A 27,549-nucleotide genomic window follows, 5' to 3' on the forward strand; every position below is an offset into this window, starting at 1 on the left:
GGCATTGTCAGGGAGCTGGGGGACTGTCCCCCAGTAGAAACTGGAGTATGAGAGCCATGGCATCACCCCAACCTTCCTTTCTCCTTTAATCCGAGAGGTTAATAAAAGTGTGCGCCGGAAAGGCAACCTAATGCTCAATTTGCAAATGCTTAAGGGGGTTGTCCCTTTGCTGTGCTTACGAAGTGGTCATCCGTTGACTCAGGGAAGATGGCTTCGGTCTTGGTGCGGTTTTAGGAATGACAGTATTGGATTACTTTTGGTTAAGACTCAGCACGAACTAGAATGTCCCGATGGCATTCCCAGCAGCTTACTCTGACGTGGAGAAACATACATGCCTGTGTCAGTGTGTCTGTTTCAGGGAGGTACCAGGCCGCCCAGGTGATGTGTGGAATTCCTCTCACCCAGCAGGGAAGAACAGAACTGAACCCACATGGTCTGAAAAGAAATGAACACTTCGGCAAAGCCAGTCTGCTTACTTTAGTTTATACCTTTCCAGGATAATGAAAACCCCTTTTAGAACTGACATGCTCACTCCAGCCTCTCCCCTCAGCAAAATACAATTGTTTCCTAATATCTGTAATAAAACCATCCAGGTAAACACAGCTCTCTCCTCTCTAGATTATAGGCCATGAGCAGGGGCTGTTTCTCTGGAGGCCTCCAGCAACCGTCCTCATTAACTTCCCATTGCTCAGTCACTCTACCTTCGTGTTGAGCTGAGTTTTGGCACTGCTGGGGAGATCAGGTGAAAAACAACCACCACCACCACAATATTCCAGACATGTTATCAGAGAGGTCTGCTGAAGCGTTGAAACTTCACCAGGCAGTGGGCACAGACCCCTATGATGCAATTACAATCACTAAAATAATTTAAAACTCTACAAAAGACACCCGAGCTCAGACGCCATGGACTGGAGATGAGGGGGGAGCTTGATCATGGCTTGTTTTGCTCTCTGCACGTGGATATACACGTCCACACCAAACCAACACTATGCAGCTCAAACAAACAATACAGCCACCAGGAGAGCGGGAGGAACCGGGCTGACAACACGGGGGTCTTGGAGGCTACTTCTCTTGAGCGTTGCTTCCTTGTGTCTGATGAGACATGGGAAAGCCTGCGCCCTTTCAGCAAAGCCAGACCTTATTTCCACCTTGCCCACCCTCCCTTTCTCCCTTCCTGTGCCAAGTCCTTGGGTCCAGGGTCATGGTTAGAAATGGTTTTCAGTGAGGTCAGGCGGTGGGGGTGCCGAGGGCTGGCCAGTTCACCGTCACAATATCACGCACTGCAGTCTGTGGGTGCCAGTGGCCCGGTCTCCCCGCCATTTGGTTTTCTTCTTCTTCTTCTGGCTTTTTTCCGGAATCTGTTGCCTTTTGAAACAATAAAAGGCAGAAAAGCAAAGTCAGAATGGGCTCTGCTTCTCCCTGCCTCTCTCCTCCCCTGCCCTTGTGACTGAGGCAGGGAGGCTTGGGGGGGTGCAGACGCTGCTGTCCCAGATGCGGGAGGGGGGCCTCGCCTGGGCAGCCTCTCTGAGGCAAGCGGGGAGGGCGAGAGGGCAGTGCACGACCTATCATGCTGCTGGTGAGAATTCCTGCCACGATGCTGCAACTACATTCATTTACATCGTAAGCCACGTTAAGTGTTATAGAGCGTTGGCCTCTATTTCCATGTTTCCGATTGTAAATAAAATGACAGGTCAACTGAGTACAAAAGCTTTTTACATGTTTTCTGTTCATTTTTCCTATGTCAAAAACCTGCCCTTGGAATTACAGGTCTGTAATTAAGACCTTACCACTTCCTGGGGATAGCATATCCTAACTGGAGGCAAACTGCCCACAAGAAAATAACTTCAAGAGTGCAGAACTGCCAGGTGCAGCGTGAGGCGAAGGCCGCAACGTCACAGGCCATGTTGGGGAATAATGAGAAAAGGAGTCTGTTGAGCGTACATGTGTGTGTGCCTGTCTGGGTGTGTGTTCTGTGGGGGCAGGAAGGACCCTGAAAGCGCCCTGTATGTGATTTCATAACTAACCAGCAGCCCTACAGCTCCCCAGCGTAACGCAACACACTAAATGCATGGTGTTGAGAACCACGGGTTAGGCTGCGCTGTATGTGGAAGACTTGGGAAATGGGAAAGGTGGGTGACAGGGAGACCAGCCAAGACGCTGTCTCAGTCATCTAAGCATGAGGCGATGAAGGTCTGAATGCTGACAATGCAAAGGAATACACAGGAGACTGCTGATCGGGACTTCCGACAAGCCCTGGAGACTGACAGCGTGTGGGGTCTGGAAAGGAGCACGTGCAGTGCCTCTGAAATTTGAGCCTGGGAATCAGAATGTTGTTTGTTCAGGTAAAATGTCAAAGGACACTCTGGCGTCAGAGCACGGAAGAGGAGAGGGACCTCCTTTTTACCGTGTTGACAGCTGCCATGTTAGGCGAACACCAAGGGCAGGGCGGAGGGGGCTGCCTCAGGGAGGCCAAGCGGCAAAACTGAGGGGAGGCTGAGCTGCTGCCTCCAGCAGGAAGGCACTTCCCTTTAGCTAATGATGGGCTTCACTCACAGGTAGTAGGGCCAGCAAAGGTAGGCAGGAAGGGCAAGGGAAAGAAATGAATGGAGGTATAAGAAATCCAAAAACAGGCCCAGGAGCATGCAGCCTTGGCCTCGGATCGAGGGGCTGTGTTCCCCCAGCGCTCCCACTGCCCATCGTGGTGCAGAGGGTCCCTTTCTAGGGAGGCAGTGCTCACCTGATTACTCTAACCAGGTCATGGAAAGCTTTGTCGACGTTGAGAGGTGGGTCCTTGGCACTGGTTTCTATGTACGGAATCTGGAAAGCAAAGCTCACTTGGTAAAAGTGCCACTGAGATCCACAAAGCCTTGTTCCGTAAAAATGCAAATTCTCAGAGACCCTGAGGAGCCCTATGCTTTTAAAGCCCCCACAGAGCCGTGGCTCCAACAACCCATGTCCCCTGGGTGGCTTCTCGCTTTTTAAGGTTGGAAAGTTTTACTGACAGCTTTTCCAATTCCCTCTTGTTCTCTAGTCACAGAGATATTAAATAGCTCCCTAAAAATAGAATTAAAAGGATCTTTTTACATACTTGAAGACTTTCATTTATCAAACTAAAATATGTTCTGATTCTACTCATTTTTCTTTCTGAAGTCCATTTCTTTACTTTGGGGGGATTTCTGCCCCTCTTTCCAGTTCCTCCAGAGGGGACTCCGGTGGGAAAGGCTGAGGCAACGCTGGGCCATGGGCAGGACTTTGCACCTTGGTGTCCCCTGGCCAGTCTGTGCCCCCCACCCACAACAAGCCTGCCCGGCCCAGCTCCTGTTTGGTCTACATCCACAACCTCCGAGCTCAGCTGTGATTACAGAAGGCTTGTGTCTTTACTTTCAACGCCCAGTAATCATCACCAGGCTGAAAGGCAGCAGCAGCACATGGGGAGATGCGGCAAAGGTGACCCTGTAGGGTGGGTGGGGGCCGTGTCCACACCAAGACGCATAGGGAAGAGAACAAATGCTCCACGAGGTCAGAACACGGTCCTGTGCTCTCGTCTTCTTATAACAGAGACCCTGCAAAGTAGGGACCCCATGGGTGGAGATCGTGTGGGATTCACACAACTCCCTAGACGAGACAGAGGTAAGCCAGTTATGACCGGACTGAAGAACTTGGTATTTTTTACAACTTTTTCCTCATTACAAAATTAAGCCATTTCATAATAACACATTTGAAGAAGAAAAGCACAGTGAATACAATAAAAATGATCAATACTTTAAATGCACTGGGGGGTGGGGAACAGTAAGTTGTTATTTTAGAGGAGTCTGTTGTAAACATTGCTCAGAACACATCATAAGGGGTCTTCCCACCAGTTGTTATCATGAGAAGTCAGATGTTCGCGTGTTGGTGTGGCTTCAAGCAGGGGACTTGTTGGAGCTGACCAAACACAACGGGCAAAGCACAAGGGGCAGGGTTCGGGCCTCTGAAATACTCATTCAACAGATATCTGAGCCTGCGATGACCCTGAAAGGAAACTGCCCTCCACTGCAGACTATCAGATGATAGGCTGTTCATCGAGATGATTGTGGGCTGTTTGGCCTCTAAGGTCTTCACAGCCCTGACTGCCCTTACTCTTCACGTTAATCCTCTGAGGTAAGCAGCTGGGGAAACTGAGCTTGAAGTGGTGACGTACTTGCCCAAGGCCACACAGTAGAGAATCCAGGTTTGACCAGTCGCATGCCCCATTTCCTGCCTGGTCTCTGCTGGACTGGTGCGGGTTCTGAGATCAGCTTTGGAGCCTCTTCCAGATGAGGCAGATGTGACCAGAGTCCTGTGTGACCTTGTGAGGCCAGGACTACATGCTTCCCTGTGCACACCCAGAGGGGAACTGGGAAGGCACGTGCGCCTGGGGCCAGGAACTAGCTGGGTCCTTCATGTCCTATGATCCTGCCAGCTCAGTAAGGCCTGGGTTCCAGGGCCTCAGACCTCTCCTGCCGTTCTATGCACTGCTCAGAAGGACATGAGTTATAGTATCCCCCAGGTCCCCAGACATCCTCCACCTTCTTCCTGGGGGTCCTGCCTCTACCACTGAAGAAATGCCAATGTGCTTTATCTGAGTTCTTAGAATTCTAGGATTTCGGTAACAACAAGACTTAAACCAAGGGGAACCCTGCAGCAAACAATATAGCATTTGACTCCACCAAAGGGCTGGGAAATGCCATCTCCCTGCATTGGATGGAGGCAACCTGCCTTGGTCGGTTAGGGAGCAACTTGCCTTATGAGCTCTAAAATCAGGATGTTGTCGACAGCAGCTTGCAGAGTATTTGGTCAAATAATAAATGAGGTGGCAGTATTGGCTATAGAAGAAGCATCGACTGAGAGACTGGTGACCTGGGTTCCAGTGGGGCTGGGGGTGGGGCACTACACAGTAGCGTGACGCCCCTGGAAGCCACCTAACCTCCTGTGTCTCATTCACTTTTATTTGCAGAACTGGGCTAGTGCTGCCCTCGCAGCACCCTGCGCCCCTCTCCACTCATGCACCCGAGGCTGCTGGGAGGGAGTGAGAAAGTGTTTGTGAAAGCCCTTAGCAAGTCCTCTTCGGATGATTCTATACAGCCCAAGGCCGTGAGGTGGAAATGGCTCCGTGGGCCTCTCCTGGTTAGGCTGCTGGGCCAGGCAGGAGGCCTGTGTGTAATGCTAAACCCAGTGGTAGTTCTTAGGCCCCATCTACTTCTGAGCAGCTTGGCTGATGCTTCCTCCTCCTTGAGGAATTTCCTTTTCCTGGCTCCATGACACCCCACACTGGTCGTCACTGCTCAGTCCTTCCTCCTGCGTCCTCCTCATCTCCCCACATCACAGCACTGACCTGTCCCCAGCCTCAATCCCGAGGCCCCTCCCCTATGTACACCTACCCTGGTGGGTTCATGATTTTAAATTCTATCTGCACGCTGCTGATTTCCACTACTGGCCTCTAGACTGGTATAAGTGACTGCTGTCTTGACGTCTCCACTGGATTATCTCCTTGGCTCCTCATCTCCCCACACACGAAAACCAAGCCCCTCATCTCCCCACACACTTGCTCCCAGACTCTTCCGCTGCCCAGTTACTGGAACCCCCGTCTGAAAGTGGCTCATGTCCCAAGCTTTGGAATCACCCTCGATTCCTTTCTTTCTCTGTCATCCCACACCCAGTCTGTGAACACATCTTGTTGGCTCTCTTAGAAATACATCCAGAATCCAACCACTTGTCGTTACCTTCACGAGCAGGACACGGGTCCCCATCCACCTGCACCTGGGTCAGTACAGCAGCCCCTAACTGGTCTCCCTGCTCCCACCCTTGTCCCTGCAGACCATTCTCAACACGGCCACCAGAGAAAAGCCATTCAGCTATCAGTCAGCCCACGTCACTCCTCACTCAGCCCTCCAAAGGTTTCCCCTCTCACGCTCAGTAAAACTCCTGGAGGCCTCTTTGACCTCACTCCTACTGCTCAGCCTCCTACTGCTTCTGCTCTAGCTACGCTGGCCTCTTTGCTGTTCCTCAAACTACCGCCCCCGGGCCTCTACACTTATTCCCTCTGCTGGAACATTCTTTCCCCTGACATCTTTCCCTCACCTCCTGTAAGTCCTCATAAATATGTACCCTTCCCAGTAAGGCCTTGCTTGACCACCTTATTTGGAAAAGCACCCCCTCCACCCTACATTCCTGACCCCCTTCCCTGATTTACTTTTTTTCCACAGCTCATGTCACCTTCTGACACTATAACTTGCTTTGTTTCCTGTCTGCCTCCTGTCACTAGAAGGAAGCACCATGAGGCAAGGAGTTGTTTCCCAGGGCGGAGGACTCCACAAGGCAGGGCTCAGTGAATGGCAGCTGCTCCAACGATTCTGAGCATAATCAGGAGGCTGGCTCGGAGAAGGGGACAGAAGCCAGTCCTCTGCGCAGCCCAGCGATGAATCTGCTGTGTCAGGGGCCAGGAGGTGGCCTCTATGCCACAGCTTGCACCACTGTGAAGGTACCTTCTCCCCTCAGAGGAGATACGACTGACTGGCAAGAGGGTGCTTTCTCTCTGGTCTGTTGTCTTGTTTCACAAAACATCCTACATTGCAGGTGCCCACTATCTAGGAGGCCTGAGTTCCATTCCCACAGACCAAGACTGCAGACACACACACACACACACACACACACACACACACACACACACACACAACCTACATTGTGTTTGGTCGCCATTTCTTTTCCTTGCTCCCTGGTAATTTTCCTCAAATGCATCAAATCGACTTTGTTGGCCACGAGGATCATGGGGAATGATTCCCTGGGAAATAAAGAAGAGCAGTTCATGAGGTCTCGCTGTCCTCGCCCCTAGTGAAGGCAATACAGCCACACCTCACACATAACACAACGCACAGTGCCTCCCCAGTGGCCTGGGGCTAACTTAAGAGTCCTTTTCTCCACATCTCCAGGAATGGGAAGGGGCATGGAGGCTGGCTGCTGGCTGTCTTGGTTTGAAGTCTTAGGCCTGTTGCAAGGTGAGCGAGGGCCCTTCAGAGAACCCCCTGGCTCAGCACTGTCAGTGAGGGCCCTGGTGGAGGAGAGGTGAACTGCTGGGCCAGGGGCTCGGTTTCCAGACCTGCTTCCTCCCATATCTCGGTCACCCTGATGTACGACGACTCAGGGTTGCTGTGGGCCCCAGCAATTACATGTGAAGAGTGCCAGGGCCAGGGTCTGGCATATAGTTGGCACTGACTAAATGGCAGCTGCAAAATCAGGACGGCACTGCAGACAGGAAGGGTGGGATCAGGAGGCCTGTACCTTAAAGGTTCCCACTGACACATGTGGCCATACTGCTGTCCCAAAATGAACGCAATGCTAGGCTCACAGCATCTCCGTCAGCATTGGCTGTTTTCATTAAGGAAATTTTCACTGGACAGGTGAAAACTGGTACTTTGTTATTTCTCCTTGTACTTCTTTGATTAGCGAGAAGGTTGAATATTTTCCCACATCTGAGTCATTTATGTTTTCTCTTTTGAGATTCTTATAGTCGGGCGGGGGGGAGGGAGTCAGTCAGAGCCTCACACTGAGGTGTCTGAGGCCCCACATTTCTTTCTTGGAGGTGTATGTGTGTGTGGGGGGGTATCCCTTTACCTTGTAAAGTTGTTAACACTTGACCTTTGGAATAGATGTTAACTGGATTTTTTTAATTTATTGAGATTTGCTCAAAGCTTGCTGTTTTCCTATTAGTTTGTCCTTTTACTTCCTTTATATTGCTTCTTTAAGATCCAATTAACTGAAAAGAACAGCTAGGCTTAAAACAGACTCCAAATTACTTAAATACTCCATATAATGCTAAGGAAAAAACATGAGCCTTTAATTAGGTGATTGTTAACTCTCATAGACAAATGAATTTTAACCATTTATAGCATATACTGGAGAGAAAATTCACTTTTTACTTTTAACAAAAATTTGCTTAAATTGGGGCTGAAAGACAAAGATGTTACTTATGATTCCTTGCTTCACCCATGGGGACATTTTAGGAGAGATGGGAGGGAGGTGACCCTTTGAGGCCCTGGAAGTCACTGAACCCCATAGAAAGAACTAGGGTAGGAGTCAGAGGGCCCAAGGTCTGAATTCAGCTCTGCCCCTCTGAGCTTCCGCTTTCACCTGAAAAATCTGAGAGAAAGAGATTGAGAGAGACAGACAGACAGAGCCTTCTGTGAACCAGGAGCCAGGGAGGTTCCTGGCCTGGCTGTGCTCACCTGTCCTTGACACGCAGGATGAGCTGATGGAAGCGGTCCACGTGCTCGAAGCTGGCCTTGTCTGTGACTGAGTAGACGATAAGGAAGCCGTCCCCTGTGCGCATGTACTGCTCCCGCATGGCACTGAACTCCTCCTGCCCGGCCGTGTCCAGAACTGGGATGGGACGGGGCCAGTCAGGGGCTGTCACCCCCACCCTGGAGCCCCTGAGGCCTACAGACCCCCAAGCTGCTTCTGTCCCCTCTGTGGCTCAGTCTGAACTGTCCCCATGAGAGCCGCACATGCTCCCTGGGCTGTGCTGTGAAGGTCCCGGTGGGGCCTCGACACCTCAGTGTGAGGCTCTGAGTGACTCATTTGTGGGCCCACTGATTCCAACCCACAGTGCTCCCGGTGGGGCTTAATTCTCAGTCTCCAGAAAAGCCTCATAAAGTCTGTGATCAACTCTCCTTCCAAGTCCCTCTAGTGAGCGCCCGGGCCTGAGCGTGGGTCCCTGCTGCAGCCCTTCCAAACTGATTCTTGGGGAAGTTACCTGACTGACTCCCTGAGCCTCCTTTCCTCCTTTGTAAATGGAGACAGTACCTCTACCTTGCAGCCCCTAGGGAGGAGAGCTCATTTGTGGACATGTCTGGGGGAAGCTCTGAAGAGGCCATCTGGGTTAGGAAGCCTCCTCAGCCCCTGTGTGGACAGAGGCCAGGAAGGCAAAGGGGAAGGAATGACCCTTGAGAGCCAGGGTCACTCACCTCCTAGATGGGGCTGTTCCAAGGTGGTGGGAGGAGGAGCTGGGGCTGGAAGCAGGAGCAGGAAGCTGGGGAGAACCATTTCAGCAAAGGCTCTCCCCACCCCCAACCCATCCACCCCTCTCACCCTCCTACCCCATGGACCCCTGGTGCCTGCTCTCCTTCTGAGAGAAAATATTTGCCCCTGCCTGTGTCAGAGAAGTCACAGGCACCGCTGGGGTGGAGGGGTGGGGGTCTCACTTTCAAAGTGCAAGCCTGACCCCCTCAGGCTGTGCCAAAGGCCTTATGGATGGCATGAAGTCGGAACTCCTCGGCGTCATGGGAGGCATCTACTCAGCGGCTAGCCTCTCCCTATTCTCCCCCCATTCTCCCAGCTCACCTTCTTCTCTGACCAGACCCAAATTTCCCTCCCTGGAGGCAATGGAGTGGCTGGTTACAGATTTGGAGCCAGATTCTGGGCTGAGTCTGGCTCCTCATTCCCAGAGTGTGACCCTGGGAAGGTCACTTCTCTGTGCTTGTCTCTGTTTCCTAAAATGGGGATCAGGCTGTTTCGAGTTAATATACTAAGGCTCTGGATGCTGTATCTGGCACGAAGAAGTCCTTCATGAGGGTCTGCTGTGAGCCTGTTATCCCCACCTGGGGAGCTCTCCCCACCTCTGGGCCTGGACTCCTTTTCCCCCAAAACCCCAACCCCCCACTCCCCTTTCCTTGGTGGCTGACTGTAACCCACAGCATCATGCTGCCTGAGCCCCCATGCCTCTCTCACCCCAATACGGACCCTCTTGGCATTGTTCTTGTTGCCTATTTAATCTGCCTGCAGCTGAACTGTCAGCTCCCAGAGGCAGGGATCTGGTCTGTGTGAGTCTGTCTATCTAGAGCCTGGCACAAACTGTACCCAAAATAGTAGCTGAATGAATAAGTAAATGTGAACTCTATCCATTTTGCTCATCCATTTATTGATTTAGGAAATATTTGAGAGCCTACTACTATGTGCTAGGCAGTGTTCTAGGCACTATGGATACAGGCTGAATGAGGCAAAATCCTTGCTCCCCTGGGACTTATAATCTAGTAGAAAGACAGATGAACAAATGAATTGATACTTTCTCGTGGAGATGAGTACATACTATGAGAAACAATTAGCCAGTTGGAGGTAACTGGCAGAAGTTGGTGTCGTTTTGGATAGGGAAGGAGGGCATCTCTCAGGAGGTGATATCTGAGCAGGTGACTAAATGACCCCCACACCTAGAGGGAGAGCATCCCGGGCAGAGGGAACACAGGGAGGAGAGGTGTGCAAGGACAGGCCTGATGGCCTGGGGGAGCGGAGGGAAGGGTGAGCAGAGGATAGGAGGTGAGGGCAGGTCTGGCACCCTGCTGCCCTGGGGTAAGGCTTACTTCATGCTAAGCAAGACGGGGGCCACTGGAGAATCTGGACAAAAGAGTCACATGATCTGTAGGACATCTGTGCCCTGGTTGCTGGGAAATCACAGACCAAGAGTAGAAGAAGCAGGGGCACTAGGTAGGAGGTTAGTGCAATAATCCAAGCGAGACATGATGGAGGGTCAAATAAGGAAGGCGAGGGTGGATGCAGTGAGAAGTGGCCCGATTCTAAGACAGAGCCAAGAGGAGCAGGGCTCTCTGGAGGAAAATGTGGGGATGTGGGTGGGGGATGAGCGAGAACGACACTGAAGACAATGGCTGATGAGTCACTGAATGAATGAGAAATAAATGATGGTGTCATATACTGAGGTGGGGAAGACTGAGTGAAAAACAGGGTTTGGGGGGTGCTCAGTTCTTGACACAGGCTTCAGAACCTCCCAGACCCCTAGGTGGGACTTCAAGTAGGCATTTGAAGACTTAAGTCAGAAACTGAGAAGAGGGGCAGGAGTGACAGACGTGGGAGGTGCCAGTGTACAGGTGGCAAGGAAAGCCACAGGACGAGTTATCAGGGCACCCAGGAATCCAATCTCCTCAAGCTGGCACCTGTACATCGTGCCCGAGAAAGTGATCTTGTCCCACAGCCTGTCATCAGCCCTGCGCCTCCTCCGGAGTCACTCAGCGTGACAGAGGGGCCAGGCTTGGTGGATACAGGACCTGCAACGTGCTCCAGACAGGGTTACTCTTGCTTTGTTCTCCTCACGTATGACAGAGGGGCAGGGCTCCTGGAACTCCAGGTCCTTCCAGCTCTGAAATAATCCTAGAATTATTTGATCTGGACATAAAATGGACAGGCTAAGAAAATGGGATCTGCAGCTGAGGACCAGTGTGGAAACTGAGGCAGTTTCTCCAGTGTTTCCCGGGGAGGAGGTAGGAAAACTGCACCTTCACGTGGAGGGAATGGAGCCCTTTTTCCTAAATAAATCCCACTCGGAACTGCAATCAACAAAACAGATGCACTGGCGTGGATTTGGCTGAAGTGGGGATGAGAAGGCCTGTATTGAACAGGAGAAGATAGTAAGGTAATATTGTAATTAATATACTCACAGATTTTGTGTGTATTATCCAAAACAAAAACTAGAGACCAAGGATACTGAAAAATAGGATCATTCAGAATAAAACAACAACAACTCGGTAGGGAGCTGAATATCAAAATGGACCTCTGGAAAGCAAAAATAGTCATTTCAAACATTTAAGGTCTTAGAAATTCTATGACCCATGCTTTCTAAAAGAGTTCCTGGAGGATATACTCCAGAAAAGTGAAACATGGATCCATAAAAGAGAAAGGTGAGTATTATAAACAATGGTTTATATAAAGCAAACAGCAAAGCCTAAGAGTTAAGTTTAAATATTGTTATACAATGGGAAGAAAATGAATGACAATTTGCAACTATAATCTATGATGATCCACACGTGACGGTGGGGGCTGAGAAAAAGAAAATGACTACTAGTTCCTGACTCATTTGTGAAGAGGCTAAAGATAAGATTACATCCGGATGCTGATAGAAAGAACGTAAGTATACATATACACATGTACATATGTACACAGAAATAAAACTCAAAACTTCCCAATCAATAGAGGAAAGAAAAACAGAACAAAGTAAATGGAACCAATCCAATGAAAATCAAAAAGAAACTAAACAAAAATAAGAAAGTTAAAACAGTATACGTGAAGTAAGAGGGCAGAAATAAATCTGTGACTAACAACGACAAAAGCAAATGGGTTAAATTTACCTGTTAAAAACAGATACTGTGTATCTATGAGCTCAGGTTTTTTTAATTTCCTTTTGTTCTTTTTAGGTTCCATATGTAAGTGAGATCATATGGTATTTGTCCTTCTGTGTCTGACTTATTTCACTTAATGCCCTCAAGACCCATCCATGTTGTTGCAAATGGCAAGATTTCATTCTTTTTATGGCTGAGTAATATTCCATTATATATATATATATATATATATATATATATATATCACATTTTCTTTATCCATTTACCATTGATGGACAATTAGGTTGTTGCCATGTCTTGGCTACTGTAAATAACGCTGTAATGGGGTGTGTATATTTTTTTTGAATTAGGGTTTTCCTTTTCTTTGTGTAAATACCCAGAAGTGGAATTGCTGGATCATATGGTAGTTCTATTTTTAATTTCTTGAGGAACCTCCATATTGTTTTCCACAGTGGCGGCACCAGTTTACATTCCCACCAACAGGGCACAAGGGTTCCCTTTTCTCCACATCCTCATCAACACTTATTATTGCTTGTCTTTATAACAGCCATTCTAACAGGTGTGATGTGATATCTCATTGTGGTTTTGATTTGCATTTCCTTGATGATTAGTGATGTTGAGCATCTTTTCATGCACCTGTTGGCCATTGTTGTACAACTGAAACTAATAAAATGTTATATGCAAATTATTACCTCAAAAAAGGCAAATATTTAATCCAAAAAAATCCATTTGTCTAGTAATACAAAATGACACAGAAAGATTAAAAAATGAAAGAATAAAATAGAATATGCCAGCCACATGCATCCACAAACAGAATTTAAGGCCAAAGCATCAAACAGTACAAACCACAGAATTTATAATGGGAAAAGGTATGAGTGTCAAGAAGTGCCAAAGTCACAAATCATAAGCATCGAAGAATGTTGCCTAAAAAAATATATATAAAAAATGATTTTTAAAAACAGGAATTGACAAACCTCATAATCATTGTGGGAGAACTGAACAGGCTTCTCTTAGAGATAGAGAAACAAGTGGACAAGAAACAGAGAAAACAAACTTTACACTCAAAGAGGAAATAAGTATTTTTAAAAGCACATGAAATCATCATAAGAATTGGCCATATGTTAGGCCATAAATAAAAATTTCAACAAATTCCAGAAAGCAGAAATCATATGAACCATCTTTTGCCTATACGGCAATAAGATCAGAAATTAACAGAAATGTAAGTATGAAAAAAATCTATCCACGTGAAAATTTAAAAGGCTATATTGCTCTATAACTCTCCATTTAAAGAGAAAAACAAACTAGAAATTACAAACAATTTAGAATTGAACAAGAAGCAGTAATAAAACCTCTGATTTAAGGCCAATGTGATATTCAGAGAAAATTATAGCTTTAAATGCACTTCAGAAAACAAGAAACACTGAAAATTAAATAAGCATTTAAATCAAGAGGCTAGAAAAGGAAAAATACAATAAAACCAAAGAAAGAAGAAATTATCTTCAAAGTAGAAATTAAGAAAATGGGAGGAAGGAAAAAGTATTACTCTCTAAAAATAAAAAGCTGACTCGTTGAAAGGACCAATTAGAAAAAAACACACAAACACAAACTTTTAGCAATCCTTATCAGAGAAAAATAGACAAATAAGCATTTGCAAAGAGAAAAGGCCTAGGCTATGGATATAGATATATACTTAACTATGAGAAAACTGTATACCGTTTTATAGCAATAAAGTTTCAATTCTTGATGAAAGGATGATTTAAGAAAATATGTAAAATCTGAATAGGACAAAAATTATCGATGAAATTAAAGAGAAAACTTATCCCCCGAATAGCACAAAGCTATTCTTGTAATCTTAAAATTGTTCCCGAGCACAGAAAATATAGGAATTTTCCAGCTCATTGTAAGAGCCCAGCATAATCCTGAAACTGGACAGGGATAGCATACGGGTGTGTGGTGACTGCAAGGCCCGTAGCACTTTGGGGGGCAGAAGCAACCTGCATGTGGGACCCTATGAGGTGATTTAGTCACACGTTTGCCAATTATTTTCTAAATACTACTCTATGCCAACCACTCTGCTTGGTACTTTGGGCGGTTAAAGACTAAGACGCATCAGTCTATGAAGGAACGTAGAGGTCAGTCGGACCGATACTTAAAGAAAAATAATAACAGTGTGGAATAGCACGTGATACATCCTGTGGCAGATCTAGGGAAACCGGGGGATGGTGGAAGGTTTCAGAAAGACAGGACATTTAATCCTGCGCTTGAAGAAAGAATAGAATTTGACATAAACAGATGGGGCCTGGGAAAGGTCTTCCAGGCAGAGAAACAGCAGGAGCCAGGGCCTGGAGCCTGGAAAGAAGAGGGTCGTGAGGAGGCTGGGGTGCTGGGGTCGAAGGTTGTGACAGCGAACGGGACGGGGAAAGAGGAAACAGGGAGACCAGAGGCTGGGGACCCGGGGTCCTAGACTCTGTGGGCACTGGGGAGCTACTGAAGGTGCAGAGAGGGGAGAGGGACAGTCAGAGGAGTCTGAGTTTGGCGGCCAGAGAGGAGGGCCCTGGAGGCAGAAAGGCCTGGGGGATGTGCAGGAGGGACCTGGGCAGCGGCGACCAGGGCATACGCGCATGTAGGTGTTTGAGACGGAGAGGAAAGGATTAGTGGGGACACTGAGGACAGAGAACACAGGGAAGACCTGTAGGAACCGAGGAGAGGAAAGTTGAGGGCACCTTGGAGACTCCAAACTTTGGGCTCTGGGAGGGCAGGTATAACCAGGGAGGAGGAGGAGGGAGCCGAGCCGGGCGTAGTCTGGTGAGGGGTCCCATCCCTTGTCCAGCCCTCCCCTCCACACACATATACCTGGCAATGGCTGGTCACGGGCCGCTTGTCAGCAGCTCTGCCTCCAAGACTTCCTGGGGGAGGCTAAAGACAACGGGCAGCTAAGCTTCTAAGAAATTATGATTCTGCCTGTGTTCCCCCTGATGTCATGAAGGTAGGAGCCCCTGGGAGACGGAAAGGATTAGTCGAGGTGGGAGAAGAGGTCTTCTGCGTGTGTGTGTGTGTGTGTGTGTGTGTGTGTGTGTGTGTGTGTGTGTGACAGAGAGAGAGAGAGAGAGAGAGACAGAGAGAGACAGAGAGAGAGAGAGAGAGAGAGAGAGAGAGAGAGAGGGAAAAGTGTAACAGACTCTGCAGATAGAGGGGGTTGCGTGGGCCTGTCTGGCCTGCCCCAGTCCTCCCACCCAAAGGTTGGGGCCAGCATTGTTGCTGAAGAGATTTAAGTGTAAATCCTGGGGCTGCCGTTGGGTCTTGGGGATTTCAGAAGCTCAGCCCAACCTGCGAGTGTGGCATGGAGCCCCAGGAAGGTGGAGGGGGCACCAGCCTGGGTCCCTACTGAGCCCTCCTCTCTTCCTCCTCCCCTTTCCCTTTCTTCTCTCATTCTCTGTCCTTCTTGCTCTCCCTTCCTTTTCTCCTCCCCAGCCCTCCTTCTCCAGGGCATCCAGAGGGAAGCAAACCCTGGCATGGAGGGTACAGTCCAAGTGCTTGGGCTAAAAGTGGTCCCACCCAGTATTCCTGCTGGTAGCATGCACTGTGCTAGGGTTTTACACCCTCGCCCTCTCAGCCCTCCTCACGGAGGTGGAAAGAAGGTACAACTGGACCCTAGTACAGATGAGAAAACTGAGGCCAAGGGAGTTAGAGGGATCTGCTCAAGGCTACATGCTGTGAAGGCAGGCACTCCAGTGCCCCCAACTGCCCCAGCCAGGCCAGTCTTCTTTCTTCAACCAGAGGGTGTGGGTATGGCCACCCAGAACCGGCCAGGCTGTGTCTCGATTCCAAGCTTTTGCCCAATCCATGACCTCTCACGAGAGTGCCCTCCAATTAGCCGCAGTCTGTCTACCGCCTCTCCTGAGGGCCCAGCCGGTGACCTCAGTCTCTGAGCCCTTCCTACTGTGTGTGCCATCGCAACTTCCAAGTCCTGGCTCAGTGACCAGCCATGGGTGGAGCCCCAAAGGGCAGAGCCAGCTTTCCTTGATCTGGGTCCCCCAAAAGCTTCAGCACCCAATGAGAGCTCAAATACCTGTAGGATGACTGGACAAATTACATGAATACTATACGAAGTGTGGTTATTGTGTTCAAACAGCCCCCACCAGCGTTAAGAGAAATCCCTAATAACGGACTCTTTAACTTCTCTTACACACTCTTCAGGGTGCAGTAAGAGTTCTGGATATAAAACAATAGAGATGATAATTTCTAGAGACAACATGCCCCCAAGGACCATGCTTGCTGTTGTCTACGTCTCTAATCCGCAGACCCACATGGGGGGCAGAGAGGTTGTGTCCATTTTACGGGGAACTCAGGTGGGGAAGCCTGGGTCCTTCCTAGGAAAAGACTTCAGTGAAGTAATGCTGCCACCTCATGGAGCGTCAGCAGTGATGAGGGCTCTTCACCACTGTAACTTGTGCTCGGCTTTCTGGATAAGAGTGTGAATGGACTAGGCTGGGTGCCAGGCAGAAGGGCTGGCTGCATCGACCATGCACTGTTCCCAGAAAAAAGGCTGCTTTCTTCTTCTTCAAGGTGCGGGCAGGCCATGGAAAGCCAGGCCTCCTGGGACTCTCGAAGGAGTGGAAGCTAAAAATCCTGTGGCAGGTGGGACCGGCTCCCTGGCGAGGAGGGAAGATTCCCTCTGGCAGTGGTCCCAACCTGCCAACCTGACTTCAGAAGACAATCAGGAGAGGAGTACTGGCCACCTGCCCCAGGGGGCACAGCTGCGGGAGCAGATGAGAGGGTCTCGGGATATGTTTTCATGAGATCCACCTCATAACTATTCTGGGAGGCCAGTATTTTACAGATGAGGAAACTGAGGCAGGGCAAGGTTAGTGACCCACGTGCTCAGGTTCTTACTGCTAATGAGCACAAGAGGCATGACTGGAAGCCAAGCCTGTTTGTGTCCAAGCCTTGCTGAGCTCCTGGCACCCGCCCGTCTTTGAATGGGGAGCCAGCAGCAGCACCCCAAGGCCTGTGAAGAGGAACAGGTCTAAAAGGAGGGGTGAGGACAGAAGGCCTGAAGTTTGCAGAGATGGAAGACAAAGGCCTGGAGCCTATGCTTCCTACAGCCGCGTCCCCATCCCCGTGGTTACCCTGCACCTACTTCACGCCTGCCCGGGCAGTTATACATGGCTGAGGGGAGAGGACTCATAGCTGTACTGGCTTGGCTCCCTTTATAGACCTGAGCACCCACATACAGGGCCTTTAGAGCATGCAACAATTCTAAACACATTCCTATCCCACTGCTCTCCCCCTCCTGCGGTCACCATTTCCCACTGCCTCCTCTCTCCACACACCTCCACTCCCAGCTGAGGTCTGAAACAGAGAAAATCATGAACTAAACCTCACATGCTTCCAACCCCAATCCAACCCACCTCGGAGACGGCGGAGGCCTCACACAAACACTGCTGTTGAGAAGGTGAAATGGTGTAGCCACTTTAGAAAACAGTTCGTTAGTTACCCAAAATGTTAAACACAGACTTATCCTATGACCCAGCAATTCCACTCCTAGGGCTAGACCCCAGAGGAAAACACATGTCCACACAAAAGCTTGTACCTCAGTGTTCAGAGCAGCAATATTCAGAACAGCCAAACAGTGGAAAGAACCCAAATGTCCATCAACTGATGGAAGGATAAAACGTGGTGTACCCATATACCAGAATATTATTCACACATAAAAAGGAATGAAATTCTGATGCATGCTACAATACATATGAATCTTGAAAACCGTATGCTAAGTGACAAAAGGCCACGTACCAAATGATTCTGTTTATATGAAATACCCAGAATAGGCAAATCCATAAAGATGGGAAACAGGTTAGTGGTTTCAGGGACTGGGGGTAGAGGGAATGAGAATGACTGCTAATGGGTATGAATTTTTGTGGGGGGAGGTCATGAAAATGTTGAGGAAATTAGGTAGTGTTGATTCTAATCACTGCTGATTTGTGAACCAATCAGCAATTCGTGATTGCACAACTTTGTGTATTTACTAAAAACCACTGAATTATACATTTTAAAAGGGGAAATTTTACATGTAAATTACATCTCAATCTAAAAACTGTATGGGAAAAGAAACCCCACCTCCCTCTCTCTGAAACACATGCTCTGCTTGCCGTCACTCCAGGACATGACCTACTCCTGCTCCTACCCAAGACCATCCCCTCCTGCTGGGCACTAGATGCTGTCCCCTGTCAGCTATTGTCCCCTCTGTCTCCTACATATTATCCATTTTTATCCCTATTGCTTCATTTCCATCAGTATGTAAATATGCTGTGATTTCTCTCACCTTAAAAAAATCAAACAAAAATAACATAGAGCCAAAAAAATACAAATAAAAACACGCTCCCCTTGACCTCACAGCTCCTTCTAGCCGCTGTCCATTCCTCTATTCCTCTCTACAGCCACACTCTCTGACTTGTCTATTCCCACGGCCCGCTCTTCTCCCCGCCAATCCCTTCTGAACCCACTATAATCAGACTCACATTCCCACTACTCTATCAAAATTGATCTTGTCAAGTCGCCAGTGACCTCCATGTCACTAAATCCAGTGGGCACTTTCAGTGCTCATCCCACTGGACCACTTGCCGGCACTGGATGCAGTTCATGGTTCCCCTCTTTTGGAAGAGTCTTCTTCACTTGGCCTTGGGATGTCACTCTCTCAGTCTTTCCCTACTGCGGGACCCTACTGATCCTTCTCTGTCCCCCAATCACCTTCTCAACACTGGTGGGTCCTCATGCTCAGTCCTGGGACCCCTTCTCTAACCACATTTGCTTCCGCTGTGACCTCTCATTTCATGGCTTTACATGTCAATTCCAAAATTTCAATCTCAAGCCTACATGCCTCCCCTTACTCCTGACTCAGACATCCAGCTGCCGGTTTGACTTCTATTTCTATGTGTGAAAGGCGTCTCAGATTTAACATGTCCAAAATTAGACTCTTGATTTCCCCCCAAAACTTGCTTCCCACCAGTCTCTCTAATCTTGATAAACATAGCTCTATTGCACTAGTTGTACAGGCCGAAGACTCTTTCCTCTTTACCCCCACCCATCCATATACCACATCAACAAATCCTGTTGTTTCCTCCTTAAAATACATCCAGAATCTAACTCCTTCTCACTCCTCTTTCCCCACTGCCCTATTCTACCATCAGGAGCCTCTTAACTGGACTTCTTTATTCTGCCCTGGTTCCCCTACAGTCTATTCTCCACACCACAGCCAGAGTGGGACTTTAAAACATCAGTCAGACCATATCCCTTCTCTGCTCAAAACCCTCCACTGGCTTATTTCCCTACAAGGCCCTAGAAGATCAGTGCCCTCCAGCTCTCTCTCTGACCTCTCCTATTAGCTTCCCTCTCACTTGCTCTGCAGCCTGGCCTCCTAGCTAGTTCCCAAACAGGCCAGGCACAGACCTGCCTCAGGACCTTTGCACATGATACCTTCTCTGTCTAAGATTCGCTTCCCCTAGGTACAGGCACAACTTTCTCCTTCAGGTTTTTGCTCCAACATCACCTTATCAGGAAGGCCTTCCCTGGCCAGCCTACATAAGATAGCAACCCTCTCCTCACCATCTATTTCCCCTACCTTGCTTATTATTTTCCTTCATAGCATTCATCACCACCTGACACATTGCATATTTGTTTATGCTCTGTCTACCCCATTTTCACATAAGCTTCATGAAGCAGGAACTTTACTTTGCCAACTGGGGCATCTTCAGAGCCCAAAAGAGGGCCAGGCGCACAGCAGGTCCCCGGAAGTATTTGTTGAATGAATTAGTGAACTCACTCAAGGTGAACGCACCCATAGGACTCAGGGGCCAATCCATACATCACTGGAGGTAATGGCTGTAGAGAGGAGTAGAGAGAGGTGGTAGCTCCAAGTCAGACACTCAAGCCTCATTCCTGAACCTCCCCAGGTGCAGGCAGATGGGTTGGTGGCCCCTCCTCAGCACATGTGATAGGGCCTATTCTTGAAAGCACCAAGCACCCTCATGAACAGTAACACAAATCATAAGAGAACAATCACAGCAACAACCACATCTGCTGAGGCTTACTATGTGCTGAGCTCCTCACACAGTGCCTTATTCTCTCCCTCACTCAATAAACAAAAACCAAGCACCTAACAGGTGCCAGCTGCAGGCTGATATCAGAGGTACAATGGTGGACAACGTTTCTCCTCAGGGAGCTTACAATTTATAATGTTTCATTTAGTCTTTGCAATGACTGTGAGGGCATATCCCAGTGGGACAGAGACCCCACCCATGAGGCTGTCTGTCCAGGTGCTGTCTGTCCAAGAGAAAGGGGAGCCCCCAGGCACGCAGAGCTGGGGCATGGGGACAACAGGCTGACAATGGCTACAACTGGGCCTGGCGCTGGTGGCATCACCCAACACAAGGACAGACAGGTGAGATCTCAAACCTGTCGGGCTGGTGCACTCAGCCCAAACTGGTCACATGACTTCTAATAGCAATCATCACGGTGTTCTGAAATCAGAGCAAAACCTCAAATTAACTGCAGGAGTACAGGACCTGACTGTCAGCAATGTAAGAGGAAAACCACCTGACAAGCTTAGAATGACCCCAGGCTATGCTGTCATTTTGAAGGGGGAGGGTCCTTGCTGTACCATCATCACTCTGCCTTGTTGAGCTGACTCTAGGTCACTGGCTGATAGTGGGTCCCTCGGCTCCCAGGCTGCCCAGTGGGGCTGAGGTGAGCACAGAGCAAGATTAAGATCCTTGGCTTTGGGGTCAGAGGAAACGGGGCTCTGATCAGTCGTGTGACCTTGGACTTGTTACTTCCCCTGTGTCTTAGTTCCCTCACCTGCAGGGGCCTGACCAATCAGAGGGAACATAAGGCAGTAGTGGCAGCAGCAACTTCCACTGGTATGGAAATAGCTCACTATTTTATCAACTAATACAGCACCGTGTTTCCCCGAAAATAAGACCTAGCCGGACCATCCGCTCTAAGGCATCTTTTGGAGTAAAAATTAATATAAGACCCAGTATTATATTATTTATATTATTATATTATATTATATTATATTATATTATATTATATTATATTATATTATTATAATATATATAATATATTATATTAAAGTAAGATCTGGTCTTACATTAATTTTTGCTTCAGAAGACTCAGAGCTGATGGTCCAGCTAGGTCTTATTTTCGGGGAAATACGGTAGTACTGGTGCATCTTGGCTGAAGAGCAGCTGTGCTCACCTGTAAAGTGGAGATACTCATTTCAATCGAGCAGCTTGTTACAAGCATGAAATAAAACAATCCTTGTAAAGCCCTTAGCACTGGGTCTGGCCTTCAGATACAGCCTGGTCAGCAGTAATTACTAATACTGCTGGGAAGACAGAAGGAGCAACAGTGAAAGAGGGCTTGGGAGGCAGACCTGGCTTCAATGTCTAGAAGGGCTTTCTACCAGCGCTGCACCAGGCACCTTGGAAATCGGTGAGCTCCATGTTCCTGAAAGCATTCAAGCAGCGATGGCTGATGGGACCAGGATAAAGGGTCAAGCAGAGGCCTACAGGGCTGGATTTCATCATCTCAGGCCAGCAGCCATGTTCCCTTATAAAGGAAAAGAGGAAAATCCCTCCCACATCACTGCCGGCAGGAAAAGGGGAGCATGGGTAGAAGGGCAGGCCAGCTCTGCCTGAACCCCACGCTTAGTGGGGGCCATAGAGAAATGCCTCCTCTGAAGTTGACCTAAGGGCTGCTGAGCATACAAGCCCACCGTGTAAAGCCCTTAGATCAGAAAAAAACTCTCAATAAATGTTCCTTTTCCTCTCCCTGACCTTCCAATGTCCTTCTCCCTTTCCCCTCCCCAGAAAGAATGTGGATTCAAGTGTTCAGGGAAAAGCCAGGTCCAGGCCCCTCCGAGAAGACAACAGCACTTGTGTCTGAGGTTTGGGAAGAAGCCAGGGTGGAAACGTCCCAGCTTCTGAGGGTGCAGGAGAAGAGCCAGGGCTTTTGCTCTCTGTAAAGACTGAGCCCCTGCTTGGCATATAGGGGACAGAGTGGCTACAGAGCTGGGCCCAAGAGCCCCAAGGTGGGATGGGGTGTCTGGAGACTCCAGGTTCACTGCTTTCTCTGTTGATGCAAGAAAGGTGCAAGATTCCAGAGGCTGGCTGGGCACAGGGTGGGGCTGGGGGCCACGTGAGTGGGAGGCCCGAAAACACCTATGCTTATTATAAGCGGGCAGAGGATTTGATCAACATCCTATTATGCAGGCTTGAGACTTGGGCCAATGTAGGAGGCAGCATGGCAGGATGGAGAGCCTGCTTGGCAGAGTCAAGAGGCCCTCGACCTGGCTCTGCCTCTAGCTAGGTCTGACCATAGGCCAGTCCCTTCTCCACCTGCACCACAGTTTCCTCAGGTGTAAAGTGAGGGGGCTGACACCACAGAGCTCAGGCACCTTCCAGCCCCAACCTAACAGAAAAAATAGGCACACAGGACTCCAAGACAAAGCAATTGAAAGCAGGGAGTGGAACAGGTATCTGTACACCCACATGCATAGCAGCATCATTCACAATAGCCAAAAGGTGCAAATAAGCCGAGTGTCCACTGCTGGATGAATGGATAAATAAAATGTGGTATACACATACAGTGGAATATTGTTCAGTCTTAAAAAGGAAGAAAATTGTGGCACATATCACAACATGATGAAACTTAACGTCATTGTGCTGAGTGAAATAAGCCATTCACAAAAGGACAAATATGTTATGATTCCACTTACAGAAGGTACCTAGAGCAGACAAATTCATAGAGACAGGAAGTGAATGATGGTTGCCGGGGCTGGGGAATAGGGGAGGGGGAGTTATTATTTAATGGGCAGGAAGTTTCCGTTGGGGAAAATGAAAAAGTTATGGAGATGGAGGGTGGTGGGGTTGAAGAACAGTGAGAATGTATTTAATGCCACACTGTACACTTAAAAATGACTAAGATGGTAAATTTTATGAATGTTTTATGTTTATTTCACAATGAGCGCACACACACACCCCTCCAGGACTCTGCTGAGGCTCGGGTCTTCCTGATTCATCAAACCTGAGAACTGGGGTATGGTGAGTCACACAGCTGAAAGCCAAAGCAAGGTGGGCTCAAAAGTCAGAGACCAGAAGAGAGGGCTGGAGAGCCGGGAGATGGGCATGCTGACACAAGCCCACAGCAGAGGTGAGGTACCTGACGGTGGTGATATGTTCCCAAAGTCGGGCCCTTAACAATGAAAGGTGAGATAAGGATCCCAAGTCCCAGTGGGAAAGAACTCCAGCAGGCTTGGGGGGCCCACAGGCACTGGAAAGCCTGGCTGCTGGCCCCTGAGGTCAGCCATCTCCTGCCTCTCAGATTCTGGGAGGTCAAGGACAATGAGGCCTTGAAAGAAAACAAGCACCAGGTTTGAAATTCTCCCAGAGGCTGTGAGAATCCTGTGTGGAAACCACAGAGGAGGCTTCCCCAGCGAGCTTCTGAATCTCTGATCTGAGACTGGAATCAGGACTGGAGCACCTGGCCCTCTGAAGGGCCTGGGGCAAGGAGGAAGAAGGGCAAGTGAGTGTGTCTGCTAACCCTGACAATCCAAGCCACACCCCCATCTCCCCAGCCAACCCCACATTTCAACCCTCATTCCCAGAGGCTCAGGGAGCAGCTGTGTGTGGTGGGAAAAGATGGACAGGCTGACAGTACAGGAGACAAAGGGGCGTTCAAACCATTGCTAGCTGTGTGGATCTGTGCTTTCTTTTCTCCATCTACAAATGGAGCTGACAACAGAGGCGACCACAACAGGGTTTGTAAGAATTAAAAGAGCACATGCAAAGTGCTTAGCATGGGCCTTCCGCACCGTTATTGCCCAATGAATATCAGTACTGTCATCATAATTATCATTCTCCTCTTCATCATCATTGTCACCATCGTTACCACTGTCATGCTGCCATGTTTCTGTTCTTTCTGAGTTGGAAGAAGAGAAACCCAGTATTCAGAGCACTTGGAAGGAAACCCTTGCTTAGCACCTCCCTCCTGCCCACCATGGTGTGGCTGCTAAGGAAGCAGGACTTCAGGGGCTTGCCCAGGGAAAATCCTGTCCATCCCAGGGCTGCAAACTACCCCAAAGGGCTCAGCCCCAGAAGGTGGCAGAGTTACACTGGAGCCTAAACCAGCCTGCCTTTGATTAAAGTTCCCCAAATATGGGACACCCTTTTAAATGCCAGACTAACTAATATTTAGCTGTAATGTTTTAAGCCTTCGTTTTCTTAATACAAGACCTAATAGAGTGGGAATCTCAGATCTGCCCCTGAGGCAGTCCTGGGTAGGCAATGCTCTAAATCAAACCTGCCCCTTGTGACTAAAGGATCCAAGGAGTGGCACCTCGGGGAAGCTTAGGAGCTTCAGAATACAGGCTTTGCAAATTCACACTTACACAGTAGGGCTCCTTCTCGCTGCTGTTACTGTTGTAAATGTTATCATAAAATCTTTCTCAAAACCACCCTTGAGGAAAACTTTCTTCCCCTCAGAAATGAATCTAATACCTAAAGTTACTTTTTAAAAAGTTTGAAAAGTTTATATGGCTGTAGAGGGAAATAATATTTACTGAGCTCCGACTACATATCAGGCATGGTGTGACTCTCTCATATGCATTATGCAATGTTTTTCAGAATGTACTCTGTGGAAATTGCCCAGAATGAGGTGCAAGAAATCGTCCTTTTAGGAAATCCTAAAGACAATGTGGTTTACAAGTACGCTTCCAATGTATGTTCATAGATATTGAAGCTTCTTTAAAGTCCTGCAGTAAAGAAAACTGTTTATATTCCTTTAACTCAGTATATCCCAAAGTATATATTCAAACGCGTGATGTATGAGATGATTTTAGAACGTTCATACATGTAAATTTTTAATTTTAATAGTTATATATATTTATTTTAATGTACGGTAGAAAAATACAGCTAGCATATCAAACCTGTAACTGCACATATATTGTTCAGGATTCATTCATTCATTTATTCATCATTCATTCATTCCACAAAGATTTACTGGGGATTTACTATGAGCCAAGCAGTAGTCTAGGTGCTGAGAACATAGCAATAAATAAGGTCCCTGCTGTCATATATTTATATTTTATTGGAGAGTGACAAATAAACGAACAAGTAGATGGATTAAACAAATATAAATATATGTTCAACAGTAAAAGGTAAAATAAAGAAAAAGAGTTGGGCTGGGGGACAGGAATGACAGGGGTGGGGTGGGTACTAGTGTAGGTGGTTTGCTCAGGGAAGACCTCTTAGATAAGGTGGCATTTGAGTGGAGACCCAAATGAAGTGAGAATGTATTTCTGCATTAATAACATTCTAGACAGAGAGAACACCAAATCAAAGTCCCTGAGGTGGGAACATACTTGATACCTGATGTTATTGTTCAAAGTTCCAGGGCTGCAGACAAGCCCCTGAAGGATGATGCCTTGTAAAATTAAGATATAACTCAAATACCATAATATTCACCCTTTCAAAGTGTTTTTCATTTTAAAATTCAGTTTAAAATTCAGTGGCTTTTAGTATACACACAAAGTTGTATTTTTTTTTAAGTGATGATATGGTTCTGGTTCTGGCCAAGATGGAGGAACAAGGTCCAGATTTACCTTTTCACCTACACCAACCAAAACCAGACAAAATATGGAAAACAATGGTTTTCAAGACACTGGACACCAGGCAACAAAGGATGGTGACCCCTAGGTGATGGAATATAAAATGAAGTGAGGGCACCTATGAATGCTCAGCTTACTGCATTGAGTTTGTTTCTAGGCCACAGTGTAGGGAGGGAAAACCCAGGGATAAAGAATGTCATTTTACAATAATAAAAGGGTCAGCTCATCAAGAGGATGTATCAGTACCAAATATTTATGCACTTCATAACAGAGTGTCAAAATACATGCAGCAGAAACTGATAGGAAAAAATAGGCAATTCCACCATTATCCTCTGAAATTCAACACCCCCTCTCAATAGTTAACAGAACAAGTAGACAGAAAATCAATAAGGATATAGAAGACTTAGACAACACTATCAACCAACTTGATCTAATTGACATTCATAGAACACTCCATCCAATAACAGCAGACTTTTCATGTGCACATGGAACATTTACCAAGATAGACCATATCCTGGGCCGTAAAACAAGCCTCAATATGTCTTAAAGAATTCAAATCATATACTGTACATTCTCTGACAAAATGAAATTAAAATAGAAATCAATGACAGAAAGATCTCCGGGAAATTCCTAAAGATTTGAGAACTAAATAATATATTTCTAACTGACCAATGGGTCAAAAAAGAAATCAAAGGGGAAATTAGCAAGTATTTTGAACTCAATGAAAATGAAAGCATAACTTATTACACTCTGTGGGATGCAGCTAAATGAGCATTTAGGGGAGATTAATAGCACCAAATGAGTACCTTAAAAAAAAAAAAAAAAGAAAGAAGTGTTCAAATCAATGACATCAGCTTCCACTTTAAGAAGTTAGAAAAAGAAGAGCAAATTAAATCCAAAGTAAGGCAGACAAAAGGAAATAATGAAGAGCGGAAACCAGTGGAGTCAAATCAATAGACTTATATCTAGCCAGCCTGATCAGGAAAAAAAGAAAAGACATAAATTACCAATGTCTGGAATGAAAGAGATAACATCACTGCAGATTCTACAGATATTAAAAAGACAATAAGAGAATATTATGAACAACTTTATGCCAATAAATTTGATAACGTGGATGAACTGAACAAAATTTTGAGACACAAACTACCAAAGCTCACTAAAGAAGAAATGAATCATCTGAATAGCCCTGTATTTATTAAAGTCACTGAATTTGTAGTTTAAAATCTTCCTATAAAGAAAACCTCAGGCCCTCACCAAAGATGTCCTCTTAGGTGAATTCTCCTAAATATTTAAGGAAGAAGTAATACCAATTTTGTTCAGAGTCTTCTAGAATATTGAAGAAGGGGCATACTTCCCCATTCATTCTATAAAGCCAGCATTACTAGAACATTACAAGAAAACTATAGAATAATATCCCTCAAGAACATAAACACAAAAATTCTAAACAAAGTTTTAGCAATTCAAAGCCAATAATATAGATAAGGATAATTCATCATAACCAAGGCGGGGGGATATATCCCAGGGATGCAATAGTGTTTTAACATTAGAAAAATCAACCAATGTGATTTGCCATATTTACAAACTAAAAAAGAAAAATCGTATGATTATCTCAGTGCACACAGAAAAAGTATGTGATAAGTCGAACATCCACTCCTGATAAAAATTCTCAGCAAACTAGGAATAGAAAGGGCATCAACCTGATAAAGGGCATCTATATTAAAAAAACAAAACAAAACCTACAGCTAACAT

At 47.2% G+C, this 27,549-nt stretch overlaps 1 protein-coding gene across 9 annotated transcripts in view; it reads right to left on the minus strand.

Moving 5' to 3' along the window:
• Nucleotides 1-467: 467 nt before the first annotated feature.
• The window catches only part of MRAS (muscle RAS oncogene homolog), a 51,841-nt gene continuing 24,759 nt past the window's right edge, over nucleotides 468-27,549 (minus strand). For 4 of the 9 annotated variants that reach the window (XM_081072325.1, XM_081072324.1, XM_081072328.1 and 1 more), the window contains 4 exons: nucleotides 8,241-8,394; nucleotides 6,700-6,799; nucleotides 2,738-2,817; nucleotides 468-1,365 (listed from right to left, as the gene is read on the minus strand). In XM_081072325.1, coding sequence (XP_080928451.1) covers nucleotides 1,266-1,365; nucleotides 2,738-2,817; nucleotides 6,700-6,799; nucleotides 8,241-8,394 — 434 coding nt within the window. In that variant the 3' untranslated portion in view covers nucleotides 468-1,265. Of the gene's footprint in view, nucleotides 1,366-2,737; nucleotides 2,818-6,699; nucleotides 6,800-8,240; nucleotides 8,395-8,978; nucleotides 9,044-14,987; nucleotides 15,051-27,549 lie in introns of those variants that run through there. The other 5 variants (XM_081072322.1, XM_081072321.1, XM_081072323.1 and 2 more) reach the window with 3 other exon arrangements.

This window comes from Rhinolophus hipposideros (assembly GCF_964194185.1).
Source record: "Rhinolophus hipposideros genome assembly, chromosome: 14".
Taxonomy (NCBI): Eukaryota; Metazoa; Chordata; class Mammalia; order Chiroptera; family Rhinolophidae; genus Rhinolophus; species Rhinolophus hipposideros.